Consider the following 23,650-nt stretch of genomic DNA (forward strand, 5'->3'; position numbering starts at 1 on the left):
TGCTACCAACCTGAAGTGACTACCAAACCCTAACACGCCCCGGCGCACACCCAAGTCATTCATTATGACGTAACGTGAAGAAAATAAATATATGCTAATTCGCCGAGGGCGCTCAAACGCACATATTTTCATTTTCCAGTTGTTCTATATTTGCCCCTGAAAGACTCCCATATTTTAGCATTTAAAAATCGAACCTGTATTTTTCTCACAATTTTCCCCCCGAAAGACCCCATGCATGTTGAAAGTTGCGACTGCACATACATGTCACTGTACTATTGGAGTATGTGGGACCCCCGCATGTCGGACCTATTTCCGGGACCTATTTATGTCAATTACCAATAAGTTATAGGCCTATACATGTTAAAATACCACGCCCCAGTCGTGCTTGTAATTTTAGAAAGTTATAGACCCGACCGCAAAAGTACATGCCATTGGCGTACGGGCGTGTATAAACATCCAGCCCTGGATACAACAGTGGGTCCCCCGGGATATTTTCATCTTTATATTTGCCAGTGGAAAGAGAAACTAATCATTTGGTATCTTGTCGAGTCAATAAACCAATCCACCATGTTTACTTACATTGTAGTTCTCACTGTTATTGGCGCTGCTTTTGGTAAGTAAATTAGCAGTATAATGATAATAATTTATGACTACTACTTGTTGAATAGCCTTAAAAGTTTTAGATTATGGTTAAGGTTCGTAGGGTTAGAGTACATGGTAGGGTTATGAAAAGGCGGACATGTATTCAAGTTGGGATTTATACTAAATTTATATATAAATTATATTCATTACACAAGTTCGTTACAATTAAAGTAAATTTGTATTCAAATTTTTAATGACATATGGAAAGGTTTCTATACAAAAACGATTCTCTTACAAACCAGTTTACACCTCGATACACCTGAGCACACATTTTCGTCCCAAGAGCTTCCAAGCAGAGAACAACAAGCAGCGAATGTCTCCATCGCAGTTATTGATTACACTACACGGTTGGGTGCATAGCAATGTAGGACCTGTGAAGCTTCTAGCTAAAAAATGGGCCTCTTTGATTGGTTTTTGTCGAGACCTTGAGTGTTCCATTCATCCAATCAAAAAAAATTTTATATCAAACGAAAGCTAACACTTCCCCCTAAAAACACTTTTAGTCACTAGGTCAACAAATAACACAATTCAATGTTATAGCAAAGCGAATGTGGAAAATCTGTTAAAAACTACCTATCCAAGCACATTTTTTGACCAAAATGTAGGTTTTAAAGGTCAATACCTCAAGGGTTCCTTACAATATTTTTCAAATTTTATGTCATTCATTGAAAAAGCACACTTATATTGTCCATATACTAAAGTCATTAGAATGAGCAATGGTCAATTCTCTTTAAATTGCAAATCTTGTGCAAAAAGTTACTATTTTCGCCTGTTTTGTCTTACGGTTGTAAATTCAACCGAAACTGTTTGCCCTGCTATTTACGAACATAGCTAGTGGTGTGTATGTATACTCTGAATCTCTGACACTTTGATATACTACTTATTTTGAAAACCTCTTTTCTGTTACTTGAAATTATTAATTTTCTGGTGAGTAGTGAATCAAAATTATATATCACATTTGTCTTATTTAAGGTGCTACGGACCCAGAATGCGCTAACTACGATCACGCCAAATATGGATGCCAAGGAGAGTGTTTGGCAACCGGGTCATGTCCTGCTGGTAAATACCAGAGCAATTTGTGTCCAACTCAACCCAATGATATCAAATGTTGCTTTACCGGTAAGTTGTAGCGAAAATAAGGTAAATTTAAAAAAATGTTCGCACCGTTTTTGCTCACACTAGCCTATCAAATCAATTGCTGGCAGGTCAGAAAGAAGTCAAAGTATTTTATTCTATTTCCCCGCCGGGATCATCGAAACCTCGATCTCTTGCACTAGCTTCGATGAGTGTTCTTACTACTGCGTCATGATATCGTGTGTATTTACAGACATAATTAGAGAGGATGCGATTTCCAAACGTGCGTATTGTACGCTCGTTATCTATTCAAAATCACTCTCCTGTGACGGGATTTTGAATAGATATACGGGCGTTTGATACGCACGTTTGGAAATCGCAACCTCGCTATTGATAAATATACAACCTTTTGTTTGTTCTCTATGTGTTTGTTTAATTTCAGCCGATACTGATGCAAAGTGCGCTGAGTATATACATCCAACGCATGGTCAAGTAGGCTCATGCGTATCTTCCAGCAAATGCCCATACAGCAACTACATATCCAACTTGTGCCCAACCAAACCTGATGATGTCAAGTGCTGCTTTAGTAAACCAACTGATACCTGTGGTGGAGGTTAGTATTGCCTTTGGTGGGTTCATCGCAGAGGTCTTGTGAAATGGAGGAACAGGATCATGCGCGTATTTGGGGGGGGCTTTGGGGGCGCCAGCCCCCCGGGGTCAAAGCAGGGGGCGGCCAAATCGAAGGGGCGGCGGAAGAAGAAGGGGCGGCAAAAAGAGGGGCGGCGGAAGAAAGAAGGGGCGACCAAAGAATTAGTAAAGAAAAATGGGCGGAAAATGTGAAAAAATTTTACTATATATCAAATGTGTTGCTTTCTCAGACGACCGTAAAAAACATTGGGGCAACCTTTTCGGGCTGTTGAGGAAGTGGCGGCAAAATTTAATTTTCTTCAGCCCCCCGGGGTAGGGGCGGTCACGGTACGCCACTGAGGATGATATTTTAACGTACCTCCTGGCACGTTCGTGCAGTGATATCAATAATCCGTGCAGTGAAAATTAAAATCCGTGCTTAAAATATTGCTATACCATTCAACCAAAGAAATGTCAAGGAATGAATGACTCGCAAACCCTGCCATCAAGCATCTTTGTATAAAAGTCTGTTCCTAAGGGTGATTCCCATGTGCATGGATTGTCCCTTAAATTATTATTCACTGTTCGGGATTAGATCATGAGACCTGACCAAAAAGTGAGGTTAGACTTTTCGTAAACTGGTAATTAGTCTGCTCGGGGTTATTGAACTTTATACAATGACTAAACTTCAAATTTGCTCCAATTGTTTTAAAAAGTATAATAATGTAAAATGTAATAACTTGACCTACCCATAGTGTACCGTTTATGAGTTATTACCAACAAGGTCAAATGTCATATTTTTGCTCCGCAGAATCAAATACGTAAAAATGCTCCAATTTGCATGAAAGAGGTGTAAAATATTCGTCAAAAAACATTCGTCAAAATATTCGATTTCGAGATACTTCAAGGGCATAGATTGATATATTCAGCTATGTTATCTAGGTAACAAAACATCCTAGATAGTGCAAACTATTCTTTATTTGAATTGTTGTATAAAATGTATATTTTGACACCTTTCACTGGGCTATGACGTTAAAGTTCAGACAACAGACATTGTTGGGATGGAAATGTAGACGAGATTACGCGAGTTCATTTAGATTTATTCAAATATTCGTATTTTAAACTGGCAACCCATGCAGTCTGGGTCAGGGACATATTCTACTGCAGACTGCATGGATCTTGATGTGGAGTCAAAAACAATCATAAATCTAAAAAGCGGGGGAAATATTGTTATTACCTTATTCTACCCTATAATTCTTAGATGATAACCAAAAAACCTGATGTTGCATAAACGGATTAAATTTGAACCCTTCTTCTTGATTCTGATCACTTACAATGAAAATACGGTATAACAATAATTCCCACTATGCTGAGAATAACGATTCCCTTTCAAGATATTTAATGATTGAAAGGGGAAGCGAAACATAATGATAAGGCTATTAAGAATAACTATTCTCTATAGTTTTGTCAGCTCTTAATAGGTGGGAAATGTTAGGCTTTTACCACTACGCCGAAAAGTAGACCCACGTTAAGAGTGCTATTAGTTGACCTGTCTGGCCTATATTTTGTGCGCTAAAGAATGTAGACAAAGTACAGGACTTCAATTATAATTTTTGATGCTTCTGGCGAGATAACAAGACCATTCTCAAAATAAAATACATTGATATTAATCCCGCCGATTACGATCTGCCCAAAGTATATGGCTTTCATCAAGATACAGTACAGGTAATGATGGAAAGAGGAAGTGAACCGTACAGTTATGATAATCGCTTAAAGATAATATATTGTAGAAAGGGGAACTGAAATATGATAAAATACAGGGTGGGTCAAAAAAGTGCTATAAAGCAAAGAATCGATATTTATGTAAGAACCAAGTTGAACTTTCCCATTATTGAACGTTTTTCTAAATGCCACACTCAATAGTCACTATTGTGAAAAAATGAAAGGAATCGCAACTACAGTTTTTTATGAGTCCTTTTACTGCGATACCCAATTTCATTATTGTCCACGTATTTTGTATTTTGAATGACAGGACACAATGCACGATAAAGGCACTAGCTCTGAAACTGACTTTAACTTTAAATAAGGTTGATTTTTGCGTTATTTTATTTTAATTTCTTTTTTTCTGTTCAAACAGACTTTCTAACATTACTTTAAGTCGTTCATACCTCGACTCCAACTCCATTTTTTTTTATTATGTCCAACTTACTGGATATTTTGTAATTCACTCCGCTTCAATGTACGCACATTTCATTTCGACATTTGAAAAACCCGTCTACAATAAACATCTTTAAAGTAAAGGGAAAATGAAAATAACAACAAATAATGTTTCTTCTTAAACAAGACCAAGGGCAATAACACTTTGGGTACTCTATTTTATTTCATTACTAATGAGGTTAAGCAAATGTCAGTTGTTCCAAATCTACATAACACAGAGTGGGCTGACATTCAAATTTTAGATGTCTCTTGGACATGCAATTTCTTAATATACATTGAATATTATATAAGTCATGAAAATATTTTGAAATGATGCAAATTAATGTGAAATGCTATTACTGTTCTTTTACCAATACATATTCACCATTTCAGCATTATTTTTTCTTGAATAACAAAATTATATCTGGTATGACTAATTTCTAATTAGTCGATTAGATATACCCTTTTTGACTAATTAAATTTTAACAGTGATGTATGCTTTTACAATTCGCCAAAGCATCTGCTTATAATTGAAGACCGAATTAAAGAGACTAGTTTGCGTCTGACGTCAGGGCAAAGGCGCGGCGTGATTGGTTGCTGACCTGCGCAGTAGAGCATTTTGGTCCAGTTGACAGGACGTCATACGCAACCTAGTCTTTTTAATTCGGTCTTCAATAATAGTATTGGGGGAATGCGTGCAGTATTTTCTTAAGATGTACAGTATCAGCTTATATTTTGGAAGGTTTTTGATCAATCTCGCCCAAGATAGCTTTAAATATTGCACTTATTGTTACACTACAAATAAAAGAGTTTTGTTCCCTCTTTAATACGAGCGTCATTCCAAAAGTTTTCAATGACTCCACCCTCATATCCCAGCTTCTGTAAATAGTAGCCCCGTTCATATTTTTCATGCAACCCTAGGGTCGTATCTAGCTCGTGAAAAAATGTTATTTTCATATCTTTTCCCATTTTGTTATATCGGGGAATTAGAAATTAAATCAGGGTTTTGTGCGGCGGAAATTTAGAAAAATTTGTACATATATCTAAATTTACAAAGAAGACATGATATGAGTAGGCTATACCAAATTGAAGTGACCATAAAATACCATTTGATCATTTGAAAGGGATTTTAATCCTTTCAAGTGATCAAGTGGTATTTAATGGTATTGACATAAAGTTGGTCTAGTCTAAATTAAATTTGAAATTTGAATTCGGAAAAATAGCTGCAATGCATTATAGAATGCACTTGTACCTGATTAAGTATTTCTGTACATGATAACAGTATAGAGGCCATGCAGCCAAATATATCAAAATGTGTAGAAGAGTCTGGAGAATCCTTTCTGTCATGTTGGCAAATTTGTATTCCGGTTCCATGGCAACGGCCATGCTATTTAGGGATTTTGGTCATTTTTTTACTCAAATATGGCACATTTTTTTAAACTACAGACTTGACTTTAAGTTTGGAATGTTTCTTCACGAGGAAGAGGTCTGCATAAACCACACGGGCTAAATATTAATTGGAGTATGTCGGGAGATGGTGTAAAACAATTGTTTGACAGAAAATTGCTTTCCGTGAAATTGGTGCTCATAATGTAGTGCATTTGCCTGAAATGGCAAATTTAAGGAGGCTGAATTTGAGCAGATGTATTTCGTAAGTCACACAATTTCGACAACTGGACGTTGAAAGTAATGAATATTGATTGGCAAAATTTTCCAATATGTCATCGCTCTAATCGGACATAATAAAACAATAAACCCTGCAGTGCGATGGTTATAACCAGGAAAGTTGAGATAATAATTATGTTAGCATAATCATACCACTTGCATATCAAGCTAGCCGAGGGATACACACATATTTTCATGTAAATGTTTTACGATTGTTTACCGTTTCCGCTGTGTCAAATCTTATTTTGCTTCTGAGATCATCAACAAATATCTGGAAATTGTACCAATACATTTACACTAATTAGTAGATAATAATATTTATGTATAATCATACTAAGATGAAGAAGCTACCATTTACAAAATTATAGTTGTAAGAGCGGAGGTAGAACTTATTGAATGAAGCTCGTAAAAAGCAAGTACGAAAAGCGTTAAATTTAGCTTTATATTAAAACATGTTTTAATGATAGTTACGCTCCCAAGGAGTTACGCCACAGATAAAAGCTTCTGAGCTTGATTAATATTTTCTTTAGTGAAAAACCCCGGTGAAAAACATGCTGTAGCCACATTATATTAAACATCGTCATGTGAGAGCGTATTCTGTGAGGGGCAACTTCAACGAGGACATGGATAAGAATGAAACGGTTCCGGGGACAATAATTCCCACTTTATATTTGGTACCAGTGCCATGGGATTGGCGGCTTATTGTCCAACTCATTCTTGCTATCGTCGGCATCATAGGAAACTCCGCCGTGATACATGTGTATCTTCACACCCGCACACTGACGACGAGCGCTACGAATAGATTCATTGCAGCTTTGGCCGTTGCTGATATCATTACATCAATTTGCATCATTCCTATTCCAACTCTGTCTTACGTTCCTGATAACTTTGGAGGTCACTTCTACTGCAAAGTGGTACATTCATCGTTTCTATTGTGGATATCCATTGAGGCATCAGTATTAAGCCTTACCGTTCTTGCAGTAGAGCGTTTTGTTGCTATAGCTCAACCAATACGATACAGAAGGCTCTTTTCGGTGAGGATGACCAGATTCATCATCATAATTATCTGGTTGTTCGCTTTCGCCTGTAATACTTATTTAATTTACAGTCATCATCTTGGTAAAGTTACAAGAGCCTGCTATGTCCATTTTGACAACGTGGGATTTCAATTTTTTATTGGCGTGTCGATTTTTGTCTTAAAATATCTTGTACCTGTTATGTCAATGCTTGTATTAAACATTCGATCTATCCAAATTTTAAAAGTGCGAGCTCGGGTTTTCAGCACAGAGTCCAACCAACATGATCAAAAAGACACAGATCGTGCCTTACTTGAAGCTCGACAACGTATTATTAACATGTTACTAACTGTGATAATCAGGTTCATCATCTGTTGGACTCCGGATCAGTTTGGCTATCTGGCCTTCAATCTCGGTCTAGTACCATATGAATACTTTTACGGCAATCTATACAGGATATTTGTGGTATTGGGCTTTTCAAATTCTTGCATTAACCCCGTCTTATACGCCCTGACCAATAAGAATTTCAGGCATGCTATCAAACAACATTTGTTCCGAAGCTCGGTACGTGTCGGCGAGTCAATTAATACTCTCTTCGATACCCCGCTTGAAACTTGACCAACTTTCTGGACAGAAAACTAACGAAGATGGTACCCAGAATTAATTGCATTTTCCAAATGATTTCGATGTCCAGCGAAAACTATGATAAAAAAATAATTGCAAACAACATTTGAACACGATAAAATAATGATCGCGTTGTCTAAGAGGAAAAAACAATGATAAAGATTTTTTTAAATCATTCTTTGTGAATGATATGATTCCTAGTGATCGCCCATGCAACATAGTACACTGTGGCAACATCCATATCTATGAGGAAGACCACAGCTCTCACCACATTAAACACTGGGCCATCGCAGAGCAGAGCAGAGCAGTAGGACCTTACACTTTTCTATGGGATGTTCTATCATAGCGAATCACATATCTGTTCAGCCTCTGCTAGAATCTCGTGTATTCGATGCACGCCTTCGGCGTTCCGTGAGACCGCGCGACCTGTTTTGAAATACCGGCGTACAATAACTTTAAACTTTAAGTCTACAAGGCTTAATTACTGTTAGTTAGTAATGTAAAAAAGTTTGAAATCATGCTTAGTATAAATCTAAATAATTACTGAAAGATATTATGGAAAGTAATTAATCATAATTGTATTCAAGTTCTTGTCAGAGTAAATTTAAAAAATGGAACAATTTCAAATATGATTTTATCGAAACTACATTTTTCGTCATACGCGGTATACAGGTTGTGACAAACAAATCATTCAATTTAGAAAATATTATTCGGGAAACATGTCACTTATCAATTGTATTGAATTTTATGTGATCGTCACGTCAAGGTATTGTCTTAAGCTACTAAATAAGCTTTGTTCAGGTCCTGTGTCACAAACTTGAGTATCTTTGTGTTACATAGTAAAAAATGAAATGTTTCAAACATCTTATATGAAGTGGTTCATCCTCCTGAGTATTTTGACACCTTTTTTTTTATGGAAATCGGTTTTTAAAAAAATGAGAGAGTGCGGGCAAAAACAACCACAAAGTAGGTGCGATTTAACCCCACCTCTTTTGTCCACATTTACAATCATTCTGAGCAAGTATTAATCTTTTAGATGGCCTTCTGTATTTATTTACTTGGTTTAGATGTCTGGGGGTTCATTTAGACATTTTTTACTAGATTCAAATTTTTAATGGGGATTTTAGATATGAATCCCTCCCCCTAATCCACCTCCCCCTAATCCACAACCACCCTTGGCACATTTCATGCCAAACGTCATAAGAAAATAATTAAAAAATATTTTAAAACAGGATAAAAACGTGAGTAATATAGAATAAATTAGCCTCAATTAAAGACCCCCCCCTTTCGGCTCGCCAAAAATTTCTATGAATATTAACTGTATGATATCATTATATAGCATTCATGATAACCAAGGCACGTGTCTTTATAAACTGCCCGCCGGCTGCTGGGAATAGCTGCTATTACAAAAATAAGCTGAACTTATACTCCGCGCTTGGTGAGCGATTGGTTGAAAACCAATAATTTTTTTAAGTTGGCTAAAAACCAATCGCTTATAGCTCAGCGATGTAATTATTCAGCTATGAGTTGTCTTTCAAAAGACAGTCAACGCGGCATCTGACCCCACTCATGAAAAACATGAAATCCTGCCTATAGGCCTAGACGAATCCAATTTCATCAAAGATCCCCCGTCGGGTCTATCCCACCTGAAATGTGAAATGATGCGGCCTTGGCAATGTTAGCGGCGATTTTAAACTGCATTCCATCATAATAATGAAAGTTTACAACATAATATGCAATATAACATCGATTTTAAGCGCCTTTAATCCACCCGATTCCAGTCGCAACACCAGCATGTGCGGAGGGACATAGTAATGGCCGAATAAATTTTGACCATCACTTGGCTCGTTGGATTCGTCTCACACCACCCTACGCCATACATAAATTCGTCTTAACCCTATTTCTCTCAAATGAAATTGTCAACAACAAAAAAAAGAAATTTGGCAGAAGCACATCGTCCACACCAGGTAAAAATGATTTTGTACAGGCAGTAAACGAAGCAATAGACTTGCATGAAATTGGATTCGTCTATCATGTCTAAATGCAGGATTTCATGAGTGGGGACCAGATGCTATGCTGCGTTACCTCGACTGACCTAAAAAGCTAGGGATTGTGCAGGGCCAGATTTACTTTTTGTGATCCCCTGGGCACGGCGATATGATTGGTCCCCCTGGTTATTTGGATGGTACAAATGCGAAACATGTAGAAACTGATTCTGTACCTTAATTACATAAAGCTCACTTGATTTTTCTTGCTTCTTGACTAAAATACATGTATACATAAAAGCAATATGTTTCATCATACTGATCATGGAAATAGTAGATCTACTATATTTCCATTTACTGATGGCATGATGACACGCTTTGCACGGTGAATTTGACCTTCACGGGCTTCTGGCATCATGATAATGGATTTCAATGTCATTGTCAATGTCATTGCCGCGCCGCCAAATATTACATTCAGAATTCATGAATACAATTTCAAATTTAATAGTAAACGTGACGATAATTGGGTGTTATTTTATTAGAAGAATCAACAATTTTATTGTTCAGGAAGAAATTCAGTATTGCTATAGCTTCACTCAATGCTTTCAAACACAATGGTTCTACACAACTCGCTTATCGTTTTATGAATATTGTAAGGCTTAACTAACAAATTTCAAAGCTCGTTTTATCTTGACCATTGGATTCACGGAGTAAAAATGTAATAATTATATTCTTCAAGGACAGTTTATTACTCTTTGAAGACGGTATTATCATTATAATGAAATTATTTATTGTTGGGCAGAATTTCCGATTCAGATCAAAATTCAAAATTGTCAGAACCGTCTCTAGTTGAAATAGCTCTCCATGATTTTTAAAATAATGTCAGTATAACTTAAGCCACAACTTCTAAGTTGTGGCTTAAGTTATACTGACACTATTAAAATAGTTGCGGCTGAAGTTATTATACTGATATAGTTTTTTAAACATGGAAAATAAGAATAATTTACTGGGTGGGCAATTTAATTTCCTCTTGTTCCAAGTTAGGGAAACTTAGTGAATGGGCAGATGTAATTTTAATTTTAATTCAACCTCGATTTGAAAAGAGAACTCAGTGGCGTATACAGAACTCTATAAACCTCAAGCAGATCTCGCCTATCTGTTTATTCTTCAATAAACGGCTGCAGTCTTCAGTAAACGGCTCTTTTCAGAGCCACTAAACCTTTCAATTTAGCAGATAGGCGAGGTCTGCTTGTTTTTGGAGACAAGGGTCAGTCTTCAGTGAACGGCTCTTTTCAGAGCTATAAGTAGGCAAGGAGCGGCTTACATGTCTCATTCTTAAACATTCTTATATGTCTCATTCTTAAGTCTCATTCCCTAACGTTCATGTAATTTTCGGATTTTTTCTCGGTACAAAAAAGACACATTTATTTTGGAAATTAGCGCAAATTAGTGATTATTTTAGCGTATGCGTAATTAACGCTAATTGCGGTCTCTCGACAACAATATGGTGCCAATATGTTAGCGTTAGCGTAATTAACGCTGTTTCTCCTTGGGTGTTGATTGCAGACGACAAGTTACCAATTTTCTTTGACAATTCAAATTTTTCAGAATTGTACATTTTCATGACCATATTTGGAATCAGCATGAAAAATGCATAAAAACGAGTACAAACAAGCCTAGTATTGGCTTAGTTTTTAGCTCAGATATTTGAGAAAATAATTATCTTAAAACTTGGACTTTTTATGTTGAAGCTTATTATATGGCTGGCACACAGTGCAGTAAGATTCTAGTGCTTTGCCTTATACTTTCCCATTTCAGGAGGTGGTACTCCACAAGACTTGGCCTGTCAGATTCTGAACCATCCTGGTGTTTACCTATTGGACAACAATGGCTACCTAAACCCTGATGGTTGGAATGATGGAGCGGATGCTGAGTCGAATATCAGAGACACGTGCAATGGTGGATCAGCAAAAAGATCATCGTAGGTATAAATAAGTAACTAAATAAATAAATATAACAGTATTATTTTCAGGTAGTCTAACTTTTCAATTATGAGTGCTCAATCCCATTACAGGAGAGCGTAAAAACAAATTTCAAAGTATAGACCTCTAGAAGGTCAACCGTTATGAGTTTCACGGCATACCCTCACTTTCGATCATTGGTTACCCGATCAGGGGCGTAGCAAGAGCATCAGGGGCCCATGGACAAGGAGCAGTACGGGGCCCTTTTAACCAGGGTGGGATTTAGCCTACCTTATGGGGGCCCTGGGCCAGGCCAAAATTTGGAGGCCCCGAACTCACGTGCCGAGAAAGGCATGTGCACTCAAGTCAATGGCCAAGTTTTGGTTTAACTAAAGGGGGACTAAGGGGACTAACATATTTTGTTCAATTCAATTTCAGACTATTTTAGCCCCAGATCAACATGAATTTTGCTGTTTTGATGCGCGGAAGCGCGAAAATTTTTTACAATTTTGCCCTATTTTGACCAAAAAACATGCTGTTATTGGGGTTAAAAGAAAGATGCATAGGGCAATTTGGGGGCCCCCAAATTTTGGGGGCCCATCTGGCCCATATCTCTATTATCAGCCCTTATTTAATTTTCGCTTTTGTGCTCGGGGCCCCTGTATCCTCGGGGCCCATGGACTTCGTCCACCCTGTCCCCCCGCTTGCTACGCGCCTGTACCCGATCAGACGATCATCAGTGGGTACCTGTCTGATGATCGGGTACCCAATGACCGAAATTGAGGGCATGCCGTGTATAAAATCAGAGTAAGGGTTGCCTTTCCAGAGATCTATACTTTGACATTTGTAAATAAATAAATAAATAAATAAATAAATAAATAAATAAATAAATTATTAAATCATACCAGTATTCGATGAAGCAAGACTTATTTCATATTCGGCATAGAGAACCTATGTTTCCCACACAGGAACCTTCAACACAGCACACTTGTTTTCTATTGTTTATTAACATCACGGCATCCTATATGGTTCTTTATAGATACTGTTGTTCTTCTGGTTGCTGTCCAGGTGGTACTGTGTCTCTCAGTGCTAATGTATTGAACTATATTCTTGACTTGCTCAATGACGGCTACAATTTGCAGGTAATAAGATCTTTATTAAACAATCCTCACAATATTCACCATACAGCCGAATACATAATTTGCCTTTAATAAATTAGATACGGTATAAATAAGTTTATTTGGAATGTTAGAATGTCAAAATGGTTCTTTTCAACAATTCCAGAAAAAAATAAGTTTTTTACTGATTATCGATAGGCTTTTCGTCCTTATTCAAAGTGTCTTTTCCTTTTCGGCGTATCCACATGGCTTCTTTCAGCCATCTGGTGGCCATATCACTCAACAACATTATTTGACCAACTCATCACGCCCTCAACGATGGATCATGTTGCCTATAAAAGGATGTGATGAGTTGGCAGTCTGATGAAAATGTGAGTATTCAACGCCATTTTGTACTGGAATTGTTGAAAAGAACCATGTCAACAGAAGATAGGCATGATAGGGTACCGTTTTAGATAAACCAGTTGGTTCCATGAGTCAATGATAAGTCAACAGTTCCCAAATCAGATACGTGTTAATTTTTCAATCAATTTTTCTGTCTGATAGCAGACAGCATCAAATTTTTAATCAGCACTTCACTGTACATATTTTTGCACCTGTGATCTCTTGTCTGCGTCATATGTCTGCGCACCCACCACTCTGCAGTGAGTAATCTTCTTTTCAAGAAGCCTTCACTATAACTGGAAGAAGAAGAAGTTTAATAGCATTGGAACCGTACGATGCGTCGATGCCACTTGTTTGATGGAAGACTCATCTTTGAGGTCGACCTTTGTGTACTCCATCCAACCCATCCCAAATTTCATCAATTCTGGAGGGTGCCAAATTTTGAACATGAGTATTGCATAATAATACCAGGCCTTGAAATTAGAAAAAAATCCAAGGTCCTCCGGAGCCTTGCCTTTAAAATTCCAAGGGTCCAATACCTCCTGCACTAACATTTACAGCAGTCGCAACTCACAGTACATGCAGTATGTCGTTGTCGACAATAAAATGAGAGAGAATTAGCTACGGCAATCAGTAGAAAATTGACAACTTGATGGGAAACTAAAATGAAAGTGTACTCAGAGCTGGACGTATTATGTGAACCAAATTTTCCAGTGGAATAACAAAAGTATGATTTTCTGCTCTCGGCTTGGTTCAATTTTTACGGGTCACGCGTACCCGTACCGTAGGAAATGTGCGGGTCCGCGCCTACTTTCACGTGTATTTGAAACAATGGCCGCGCCTAATTTCAAACGTTGAATAATACCCTGCTAGAACTACAATGGGTTAATGCCATTATCTCCTCAATTGATCAGTTTGGTATGTTTGGCTTATAATTGGCGAAAAGAATGATGAGACCTAAGTAAGCCGCAACACTTACGCTAGTTGCGCGTTGCGTAATGCGTGGCTGGCACTCGCTTATGTGAATTTACACGAGCGTAAGTAGGGCCTTTATTGACGCGTGCAGTAACAAAACCGAATAATTTTCGCCAATTATAAGCCGAACAAACTGTAATACTAGTGTATGTAACGTATTAGATGGTGGCCGATTTCAAATGGAGCCACCCATCTATAACTGAACCACTTACATTTTAAATTCACACTCCCTCCGTGGGAGATTAAGATTATGACTTCCATAGGGGGTGTATGGATTTCAACTTAAACAGCACATTGGGTATGTTTTTTTCTGCAGGTGAACTGTTTTGCCGGTGCCTGTCACTCCACAAACTCCTGGCATTATGCTGGTACAGCAGTAGATTTGCAGATCAGCCCGGGCGATCCATGGCAGACTTGGATGAATTACTGCTCTGCTCATGGAGCTAGGGAGAATCTTGGACCAGGATATCCGGGACATGACACACATACTCATTGTGCTTTCTCCTCTTAAAATATATGCGCTCTTCACGGTAATGTTTTTCACTATGGACCACAATGGCCTCATCCCAATGGCATAGTTCAATAACCTTAATAAAAGAATCAAAGTGCAAAATTTGACTTCAATTTAAGTATAAGTTTTTGTACCCAAATTTTCAAAGGTCCATTCAATGAATGTACAAATGTATTAGGATTAAAGATTATTGTGTCCTGATAGATGAGCATGTTGTGAATCCTTGTGTTTCGGTGTCTAGATGAATATCTTGATCTTGATGAACTTTTAAAAATTGGAAATAATAAATTAGGCATACTTAATTTATTCAAGAGTAATAATATTCATATCACTTAAGGGATCTGGAATGAGCGTTTTGAGCGTTTCGACAGTATTTTTTGTGGGACATGAGAGCACATCAGACATATCGAATTGCATTCTGAATACTACGAAGGTCTTTCTGATATCAAATAATTTCCATTTTTTGAAAATCTCGATATAATACAAATTATATGACAGATTATTAAAAATTGATATTTTTCACATTTTTGACATATAGGCCTAACAGTCCTCAAAGCAAATTTTATCAATCTAAAGATATATTCTTAAAGTCTATGTAGCTGGGAGAAAAAGCCGACGATCAATTGAAAATGTTGACCTTTGATATTGAAGATATGGATTTTTTCCCCCAAAAGACCTATTTTTTTTGGTGTTTTGGGAAAAAATTCCATATCTTCAATACAAAAGGTCAAAATTTTCAATTGATCGTAGGCTTTTCATCCCACCTACATACACTTTAAGTATAAATCATCAGATTTATAAAGTTTACTTCGAGTACTGTTAAATATCAAAAATATCCATTTTTAATCATTTGCCATAAAATGTGTATTACATTGCGAATTTCAAAATATCTAAATTCGTCGGCTGTATTCCATAGTGGCGTATAGTGATTTTTGGTCATTTTTTTGAAAATTGGCACATATGTTTTTAATGATGTTCTCTTTCATTTTTTCTAAGTCTCATCAGTCATAATTAGCTAATTAATTAGTAATTAATTAATTAAATGTGGCGTATAGTTACAAAGTGACATTTTTGTATTCCATAGTGGCGTATCGACCATACGCCACTTTTTATACACATTTTATAATTATGAAATATCGGCAAAAATGAAAAACATCGTATGTCATAGTGGCGTACGCGTATCGGACCTATACGCCACTATGGAATACGAACGACGAAAAGTAACGCCATAGGGATTACACGGCGACCGAGGTGGCGTACGGTTAACGTAAGGTTAGGGTATTGCGTTTTGTTCGTTTTCCATAGTGACGTATAGTTTTATTGTCAGTTTGCCAGCAATAGTATGTATTTATTTCTTTTGAAAAATATATAACAATAAAATCTATTTAGTTTACTACAGAAATTTCACATCATTTACAAAATATAATGAATGTCTGATTTACACAACTCGATTTTAAATTGGCATTTCTTCAAACCCGATTTTCTCGAAAAGTTGTTTATTCGCGGCGCCCCACTATACGCCACTATGGAATACGGACGACGAATTATTTGATATCAGAAGGACATTCTTCGAATTCAGAATGCAATGCGATATGTCTTATGTGCTCTAATGTCCCACAATAAAATTAGCGTTCATACCCCATCCCTTAACCTCAACACAAAAGAAGACATGTCGCTTTGCTGACCAAAAAAAAAAACAGTCAGGAACAAATGTACAGAATCACATTTTAGGTATCACATTTTGGGCCCACAACATTTATGTCGTCGGGTGTATAACATAGTGACGGATGTGGGACTCCGCTAGAAAAAAAGTTTTTGAGTTAGACGCGATCAAAGAGTACGCCGATTTGTGATCAACCATAGCAGAATACTAACAAGTAAAATCCTCCGGTATTTTAAAAAATAGTATCTAAAGTATCTTGAAACATCTATCACATGAAGAATTATTCGCTATTAAATCAGTAAAATGATTGCAAACTTAGTTAAATACGTCAGTATGTAAAAACGTGAAAACGTTGCACCTAACATCCGTCACACATCAATAACCTACTCATTAAAATGGATCATATTTTCATTTTTATTACTTAACCATCCCTTTTCATTTTTATTACTTAACCATCCCTTTTATATTGGAAAGTTTTGAAATAATGTCTCTAAATAATTGTCGAAGCAACTCGAACCATTCAAAATTTATTAAAATGATATTTTACTAAAATAATGATCCATTGAAATATCTCCTCTACGTAAACGTTTTTGGATTATACCCAGTTATCAACATCCGTCATGAAATCCCGTAGGTTTCAATGAACAATATTGAATTACGTACGTTCAAATTGAAAAATCATGTTTTTACATAAACGGATGCTGGGGATACGCCATACAATTAAGTTGTTCTTCCGAGTAAACGGCGTTTTACATAGTGACGGATCTTAGATACGTCACTTTGTAAAACGTCGGGTAATGTCATATATCAACATCGGTCAATTGCATAATTAATTAACTAGTTAATTTAACTTGAGCTTCAAATCTTGGTAATATTAAACTACTCCTATTTAAAATACATTGGCCAATTTTCATAAAAATAACACAAAAATCAACATCCGTCACTATGTAATGCACCCGACGATGTGATACATGATTTAGGTTCAAAACTAATAGGGACATCCACAACTTTTTGGTTTTATGGTAACCCTACTTAATACAGATTTCAAATAATAAGTATCATTAATTACAATTGTAGTCAAACTATTTATTGAGGTTGTAGCTTGCACATTTTTACCTAGCTGGGGGGTTTTCAACCCCCCGAGCTAGGTACTGTTTTGCTATGCGATCTTTCTTCTTTCTTCTTCTTTCTGGCAATACATTTCAAAATGCTTCTCCTCCTACATGTTACACCCTACAGTTATGTAACTTGCACATATGTATCGGCTATATCCAGTGCCCATAGGGTGCAAACAGAATTGGGGTCAAAGGTCATTAAGGGGGAATTACCGGTATATAACCACATACCTTCAAAATGCTTCTTCTGCCACATATTACATAGCACAATGATGTCACTTACACATGTGCATCGGCTTTACCCAGTGCCCATACCTTGCACACAGAATTGGGGTCAAAGGTCATTAAGGGGGTAAAATCTATTTTGCCTTATCTTAAGGGGTGTGGGGCTCAAACTCAGTGACATCAAATCTCACGACCAGGGGAACATTTTACAGGGGTCAAGTCAAAGGTCACGCAGAGGTCAAATTTTAGAAATGCATTTTCTGGACATCTGTATGGGGGACAGGGTTCAAACTCCGCGACAACAAACTTAATGACTAGGGGAATATTTTGGAACACTTTGCAGGGGTCATGTCAAAGGTTAACTGGGGTCAAATCATATAGTTTCATTTTCTGGATATCTGTATGGGGCTTAAACTCAGTGACAAAAAATCTCATGAACAGGGGAACAGTTTGTAGGGGTCAGGTCAAAGGTCATGCAGAGGTCAAATTTTCGAAATGCATTTTCTGGACATCTGTATAGGGTACAGGGCTCAAACTCACTGACCAGGGGAACACTTTGGAATGCTGTGCAGGGGTCAGCTCAAAGGTCATCTTGGTCAAATCGTAGAATTTATTTTTCTGGGCATCTGTAAGTCGTATGGGACTCAAACTCTGTGACAACAAACCTCGTGACCAGGGGAACATTTTTGGAACATTTTGCAGGGGTCAGATACCTCCTAAATACCAACATGCCCCAGCTAGGTTTGTGGTCTATGACCACCATTTGCCACTAGTTGATGTTATTTTTCTTGCATCAGTACAGTATGAGCTGTCAACAGCACAGCAGTCAAACAAAGTAATATTAACCCTATATGTGACCGTTCACGGCGAATGAGCCGTAAATTCCTCCCCGGTCAATTTTGTTTTATTTCGTGTTTAAAAATAAACATCATAACCTTAAAATGGTATATCATTTGACTTCAAACGATATCCAGAAGCGGGGTTATGGTTTGTCAAAATTTTCTCCTTCAACAAAATTATAGCTTTTTTTCGTTTCTACATGTGTCTCTTTTTCCACATTGCTGTTAATAAATATCAAACAGTCATAATTGGCGATCATTTCAAATCATCCCCAAGTCAATGAGGTTTAAGAAAGTTCTCTCATTGTTAATTGTTGGTTATGCATACCTATATAAAAAATACAATGCCTGGTAACCCACCACTTGAACAGGATTTAGCAAAAGCAAACAAAGACCAGAGCTATTAAAAGTTCTATAGCCATCTAAGGTAGAAGCTTATTATCCACTTCAACAATATGATTATTGATTAGTGTTAGACTATCAAAATGAGATCGATGTCGCGCCAGCTTAACTTTCCGATGAATACGACCTTCGTACACATTTTACACCGTAACTCAGAATACAATTTAGGGAATTTACGGCTCATTCGTGCTGCCGGGTCCGATTACAAGACAATATTCCTACAGGTTTGAGTAGTATGTGTGTGAATAATCAGGGCCGGATTTACCATAGGGCCAGATGGGCCCGGGCCCAGGGCCCCCAAATTTTGGGGGCCCCCAAAATGGCCCTGTGCAGTGTGTACCTTCCATTTTAGCCGAAAACCCCGTGTTTTGGGCCAAAATAGCCTACAAATATTGCAAAATTTCGCGCGCTTCGCGCGCACTGGCCTGTTATAGGAAAATTCGGCTTCAATTCGGGCTAAAATAGTCTAATATTGATAAAATTTTCGCGCGCTTCGCGCGCAAATGTCCTAGTGGAATAAAAGACTTGGCCATTTGAGTGCACATGCCTTCCTCACGGTGCGTTTGGGGCCTCCAAATTTTGGCCTGGCCCAGGGCCCCCAAAAAGGTAAATCCGGCCCTGTGAATAATTATCGGATCCGATCATTTCCATGAAAATGTTTCTTGTCAAAATAAAACTGTTGTTGCAACTTCTATTTTATTTTGAAATGTGTGAATGTCTTTAAGATTGTTTCAACATAAAGTTGTCCATATAGTTCTGTTACTCCTCGCCTAAGAAAATCCGAACGATAAGCAAATGATCGAGTACCGTGTATGTCCGCCCCGTTTTGTGATGATCCTCCACAAAATGTTCTTCTGGAGATGACACATGCACCTGTTCCACTAAGAAGAGAAGAGAAGACTGTAGACAATGAGAGCTTGGGTGAGACTGCAATCCTTTCCTAACGCACGCTAGTTGAAGTAATATTGGGCACACTACTGAAAGGATAGCCATCTGAGAGATTTCTGAAATCCTGTGCCTTGGAGCACTTAACAGGTACGACGGTGGAAGAGTGGTGATGTTAGTTGGAACGTCGTGTGGATATTGACGAGATTCTGGAGCCTTCCATCTAAATCAAAACATGACATTCCAGCATTTAGAATGCACGCCCCACACAATAAGCTTAACTATGGCCTATCTTATTAACGACAACATAAACTGCCTTTTATGGCCAGCCATATCCCCAGGGCCGTTCCTAGGGATTTTGCCGCCCTAGGCAAAGCCTCTCCCTGCCGCCCAACCAAAGCATACCAAAAAGTGGCGGAGCTAGGGTTTGTGGAGCCCAGGGCTAAGGATACGTAATGATGCCTCCCCAATTCTTGAAACCGTTGCGCACAAGTGAGCGAAAATATGGACAAATAGGGCTTTAATACCACTAATTAATTTTGGTTATGAATTATAATTGAATATCGGTCTTAAATTGATATTTCAAATGATCTTGTGCGAAATGCGCGCGAAAATTTTGATTCCCATCACTTGGAGGGGCACATATAATCAATGCTGAATTGGTCAATTTGGCGCCCCTCTAAGGGTGGCGCCCATGAATTTTGACTTTCATCATTTGGAGGGGCGCAGAATCGATGCTGAATTGGTCAATTCGGCCCCATCTAAGGGCGGCGCCTGCCCTAAGGGTGGCGTCGAGGGTAGCGCCCCTAAGGGTGCCCCATCCCCACGTGCCCCCACCTCCCTCATCGCTACGTCACTGGTTTTTTTTCGCCGTTTTCTGTTTCTCTTTTCGCCCCCTTTTATTTTTCCTCCCATTTTTTCTTTTTATCCGCCCTCATTTTTTCTTCTCTTTTCTTTCTCCATTCCCGTTTTTTCTTTTTTCGCCCTTTTTAAGCCCCTCTGCCTTTGCAGCCCTAGGCGACCGCCTTACCTGGCCTAATGGTCGGAACGGCCCTGCATATCACCAGACCTCTCCTCCAATCGAGCACCTGTAGGATAATTTGGCAGGGCTGTCAACTCTCACGCATTCACTTTCTCACGGTCTCACGCCAAGGTAGTATAATCTCACTCCTAGGCAGTAAATCTCACGTAAAATGATGGTAAATGAGTAAAATCTCACGCATCGTCAAAATGATTTGTTGGTCATTGGTCAAACAATTTAAAATGTAACGGATAGCCTATTTTATTGTGCATCACGTACGAAAATTTTATTTGATTCGTTTGACTGGTTGTGAAGAAATTAACGATTACATAATGCGCACATCAATGCAGTTCATACCAAGTTTGATCACAGGTGTCTTTTGCTTCCCAAAGTTTGTGTATCTCATCAAATTAAGTCCACATTATTTATTGTATAATCGGACGGTGTTATGTTATTCATGCTTTCACTGAAGATGACTTTGATTTCTGCAATTGGAAGCTTTCCAACTTTAATTCTTTAAGTTGTGCAAATATGTTATATTTTATCTTTCCAAAGAACATTTGAGCCAAGAATGACAATGATAAAGTGCTTACCATGCTTACAGTTTACGTGTGATTTTGATACCATGCAACATTAATGTTGAAGTTTTAAAAGATTTAAACTTTGCATTACAATTTCTACGAAATATTCCAAAAACTTTAATGTGTTTGAGAAATATGTTAAGCCAGCTGGAATTCTTTTATGCAATAACTCTTTATGCAAGATTTATATCAACATTAACGAAAAAAGAGATTTACAAGTGGCGAGCATCATTTTACATGCAAGCTTTCATTTTCAATGTCGTGCAGGTTTTCAAATATGAACAAACCTAATTAAATGTTTTGCAAGAAACAGATATAATTGTTTAAAAAGAACGAAAAGGATTTCACAGAACAAAATATGAAGCCCGTTGACAGTTAACCACTATAATAGTGCGCATTATGTTGAATGATCTTTCTTTCAAACTTGGGATGAAGTGAATTGACGAATGCGTTATGTAGGGCCTAATTGCACATTTCTTCGCAATCAGTCAACCGATTCCAGTAAAATTGACGTATAGGATGCAGAATAAAATGGGCTACACGCTGATTTTTGGATTTTTATAATAAGTCTCGACTTTTGTCCAAATTCATTCGCCCGGTATTTTTTATGGGACACCCTGATATCGTAAAACAGGGTGGACATACATGGTACTTCGTTAATGAAATTATATATATGAGTAGACATATTAGGGACCGATCGTTATTTACGGCAGGGGGGAATGGGCGTTTTGGAAAATATATTGACAAAAATGTCGTGTTCCCCTGCTTGCGTCCGCTCAAAATTTGCGCGTTCCCCTTGTTTTCATGATTTTCTCCATTTAAGACTTAACAATCCCCCCTGGTTCAACTAAAAATTCAGGTTCCCCCCCTTAAGACCCAAAATAAATTCAGGCCCCCCCCCCCCTAAATTTTCCCTACCCCCTTCCATAACGATCGCTCCCTTATGAAGAGTTTGTAATAGTGCAAAAAACATTTTAAAAAAAACAGCTTTTTTAAGATTGTGCAATTATTACTGGTTCGATTTGATTCATTTTGATTTTGAATAAAGTGTTGATGAATAGAATCTAAAAGAATAGGTTTGGTACAATTTTCAAGCCTTTATGTTTATTTTATTATTTATTTTATATTGCCACTTTTGTTGATGTAAGGGCTTTAGCAACTAAATAAACTTACCCTTTTTCTAGAAACCATCTTTGCAATCAAATTCGAGCCCATTTTTGCACTACTTTATGTAACTTGACTAATGCTTTCAAAATCAAAAAGAAAAATTGAAATATTTCATTTACTTTTTGAATTATGAATTTTCAATCAAATTCGGCAAAATGTCATTTTATTTCCGAAGCTACTTATTTTTTTTTTAAAGTACTTTCATTAATTAAAAAACTGAAGTCACGCAACCGTAAGTTTAATATTTGGTGGCTTGCGCCCTTAATTTCAACTTCATTGCACAGAGAGCTCGCCACCCAATTAAAAAAAAATTGTGTTGAATTTCGGCAGTACAAATTTTACATCGTGTAATCGTGCTTGTGTGTTTGTTTGTTTTAAATGGGTTATATTTTGGTTCACACACAGTGTAACACAGTAACAGCCATTCTAGTTGCACTTGCTTGAGTGCATATTTATTGTCAGAAACCGCATTGACACTGCCGCCTCACTATCTCTCAGTTGGCCAAACAGTTAACACTAATAACAGGTAAGCTTAAACATGTTAAATTCACGAATTTTAAAAAAATTATCATGCCGGGGCGTTACAGCCCATTTCATGTGGGCTGCCCGGAGTGGGCTGTGTAAACGCCAAACACTTTCGCTGTCATGAATATGCTCACTTCCCACTCACACTCTGTGCCCGACTCTGTGTCGGATAATTCAGGTGGTGGTCGCCGTGCACCGTGCATTCACTAAATTCAGAAAATTTTCATCGTCAACCGTGTAATTGAATGGGATTATTTTGACATTTTAAAACGCTTGAAATATCACAAACAAATAGGCCTATGTTAATAAATAATATAAATCAAAACATGACATTCCAGCATTTAGAATGCACGCCCCACACAATAAGCTTAACTATGGCCTATCTTATTAACGACAACATAAACTGCCTTTTATGGCCAGCCATATCCCCAGGGCCGTTCCTAGGGATT

The 23,650-nt window shown here is 37.6% G+C and overlaps 2 protein-coding genes across 2 annotated transcripts; both read left to right on the forward strand.

Moving 5' to 3' along the window:
- Nucleotides 1-457: 457 nt before the first annotated feature.
- Nucleotides 458-15,246, forward strand: LOC140136043 (uncharacterized). The gene is made up of 6 exons (XM_072157747.1): nucleotides 458-613; nucleotides 1,615-1,761; nucleotides 2,159-2,329; nucleotides 11,648-11,810; nucleotides 12,830-12,932; nucleotides 14,584-15,246. The coding sequence occupies exons 1-6, from the start codon at nucleotides 568-570 to the stop codon at nucleotides 14,776-14,778; spliced, it is 825 nt and encodes a 274-aa protein (XP_072013848.1). The 5' UTR covers nucleotides 458-567; the 3' UTR covers nucleotides 14,779-15,246.
- Nucleotides 6,828-7,838, forward strand: LOC140171586 (galanin receptor 2a-like). Its single transcript, XM_072194869.1, has one exon. It carries the CDS (start codon nucleotides 6,828-6,830, stop codon nucleotides 7,836-7,838), a length of 1,011 nt encoding a protein of 336 aa, XP_072050970.1.
- Nucleotides 15,247-23,650: the final 8,404 nt, after the last annotated feature.

Source organism: Amphiura filiformis, chromosome 2 (assembly GCF_039555335.1).
Source record: "Amphiura filiformis chromosome 2, Afil_fr2py, whole genome shotgun sequence".
Classification (NCBI taxonomy): domain Eukaryota; kingdom Metazoa; phylum Echinodermata; class Ophiuroidea; order Amphilepidida; family Amphiuridae; genus Amphiura; species Amphiura filiformis.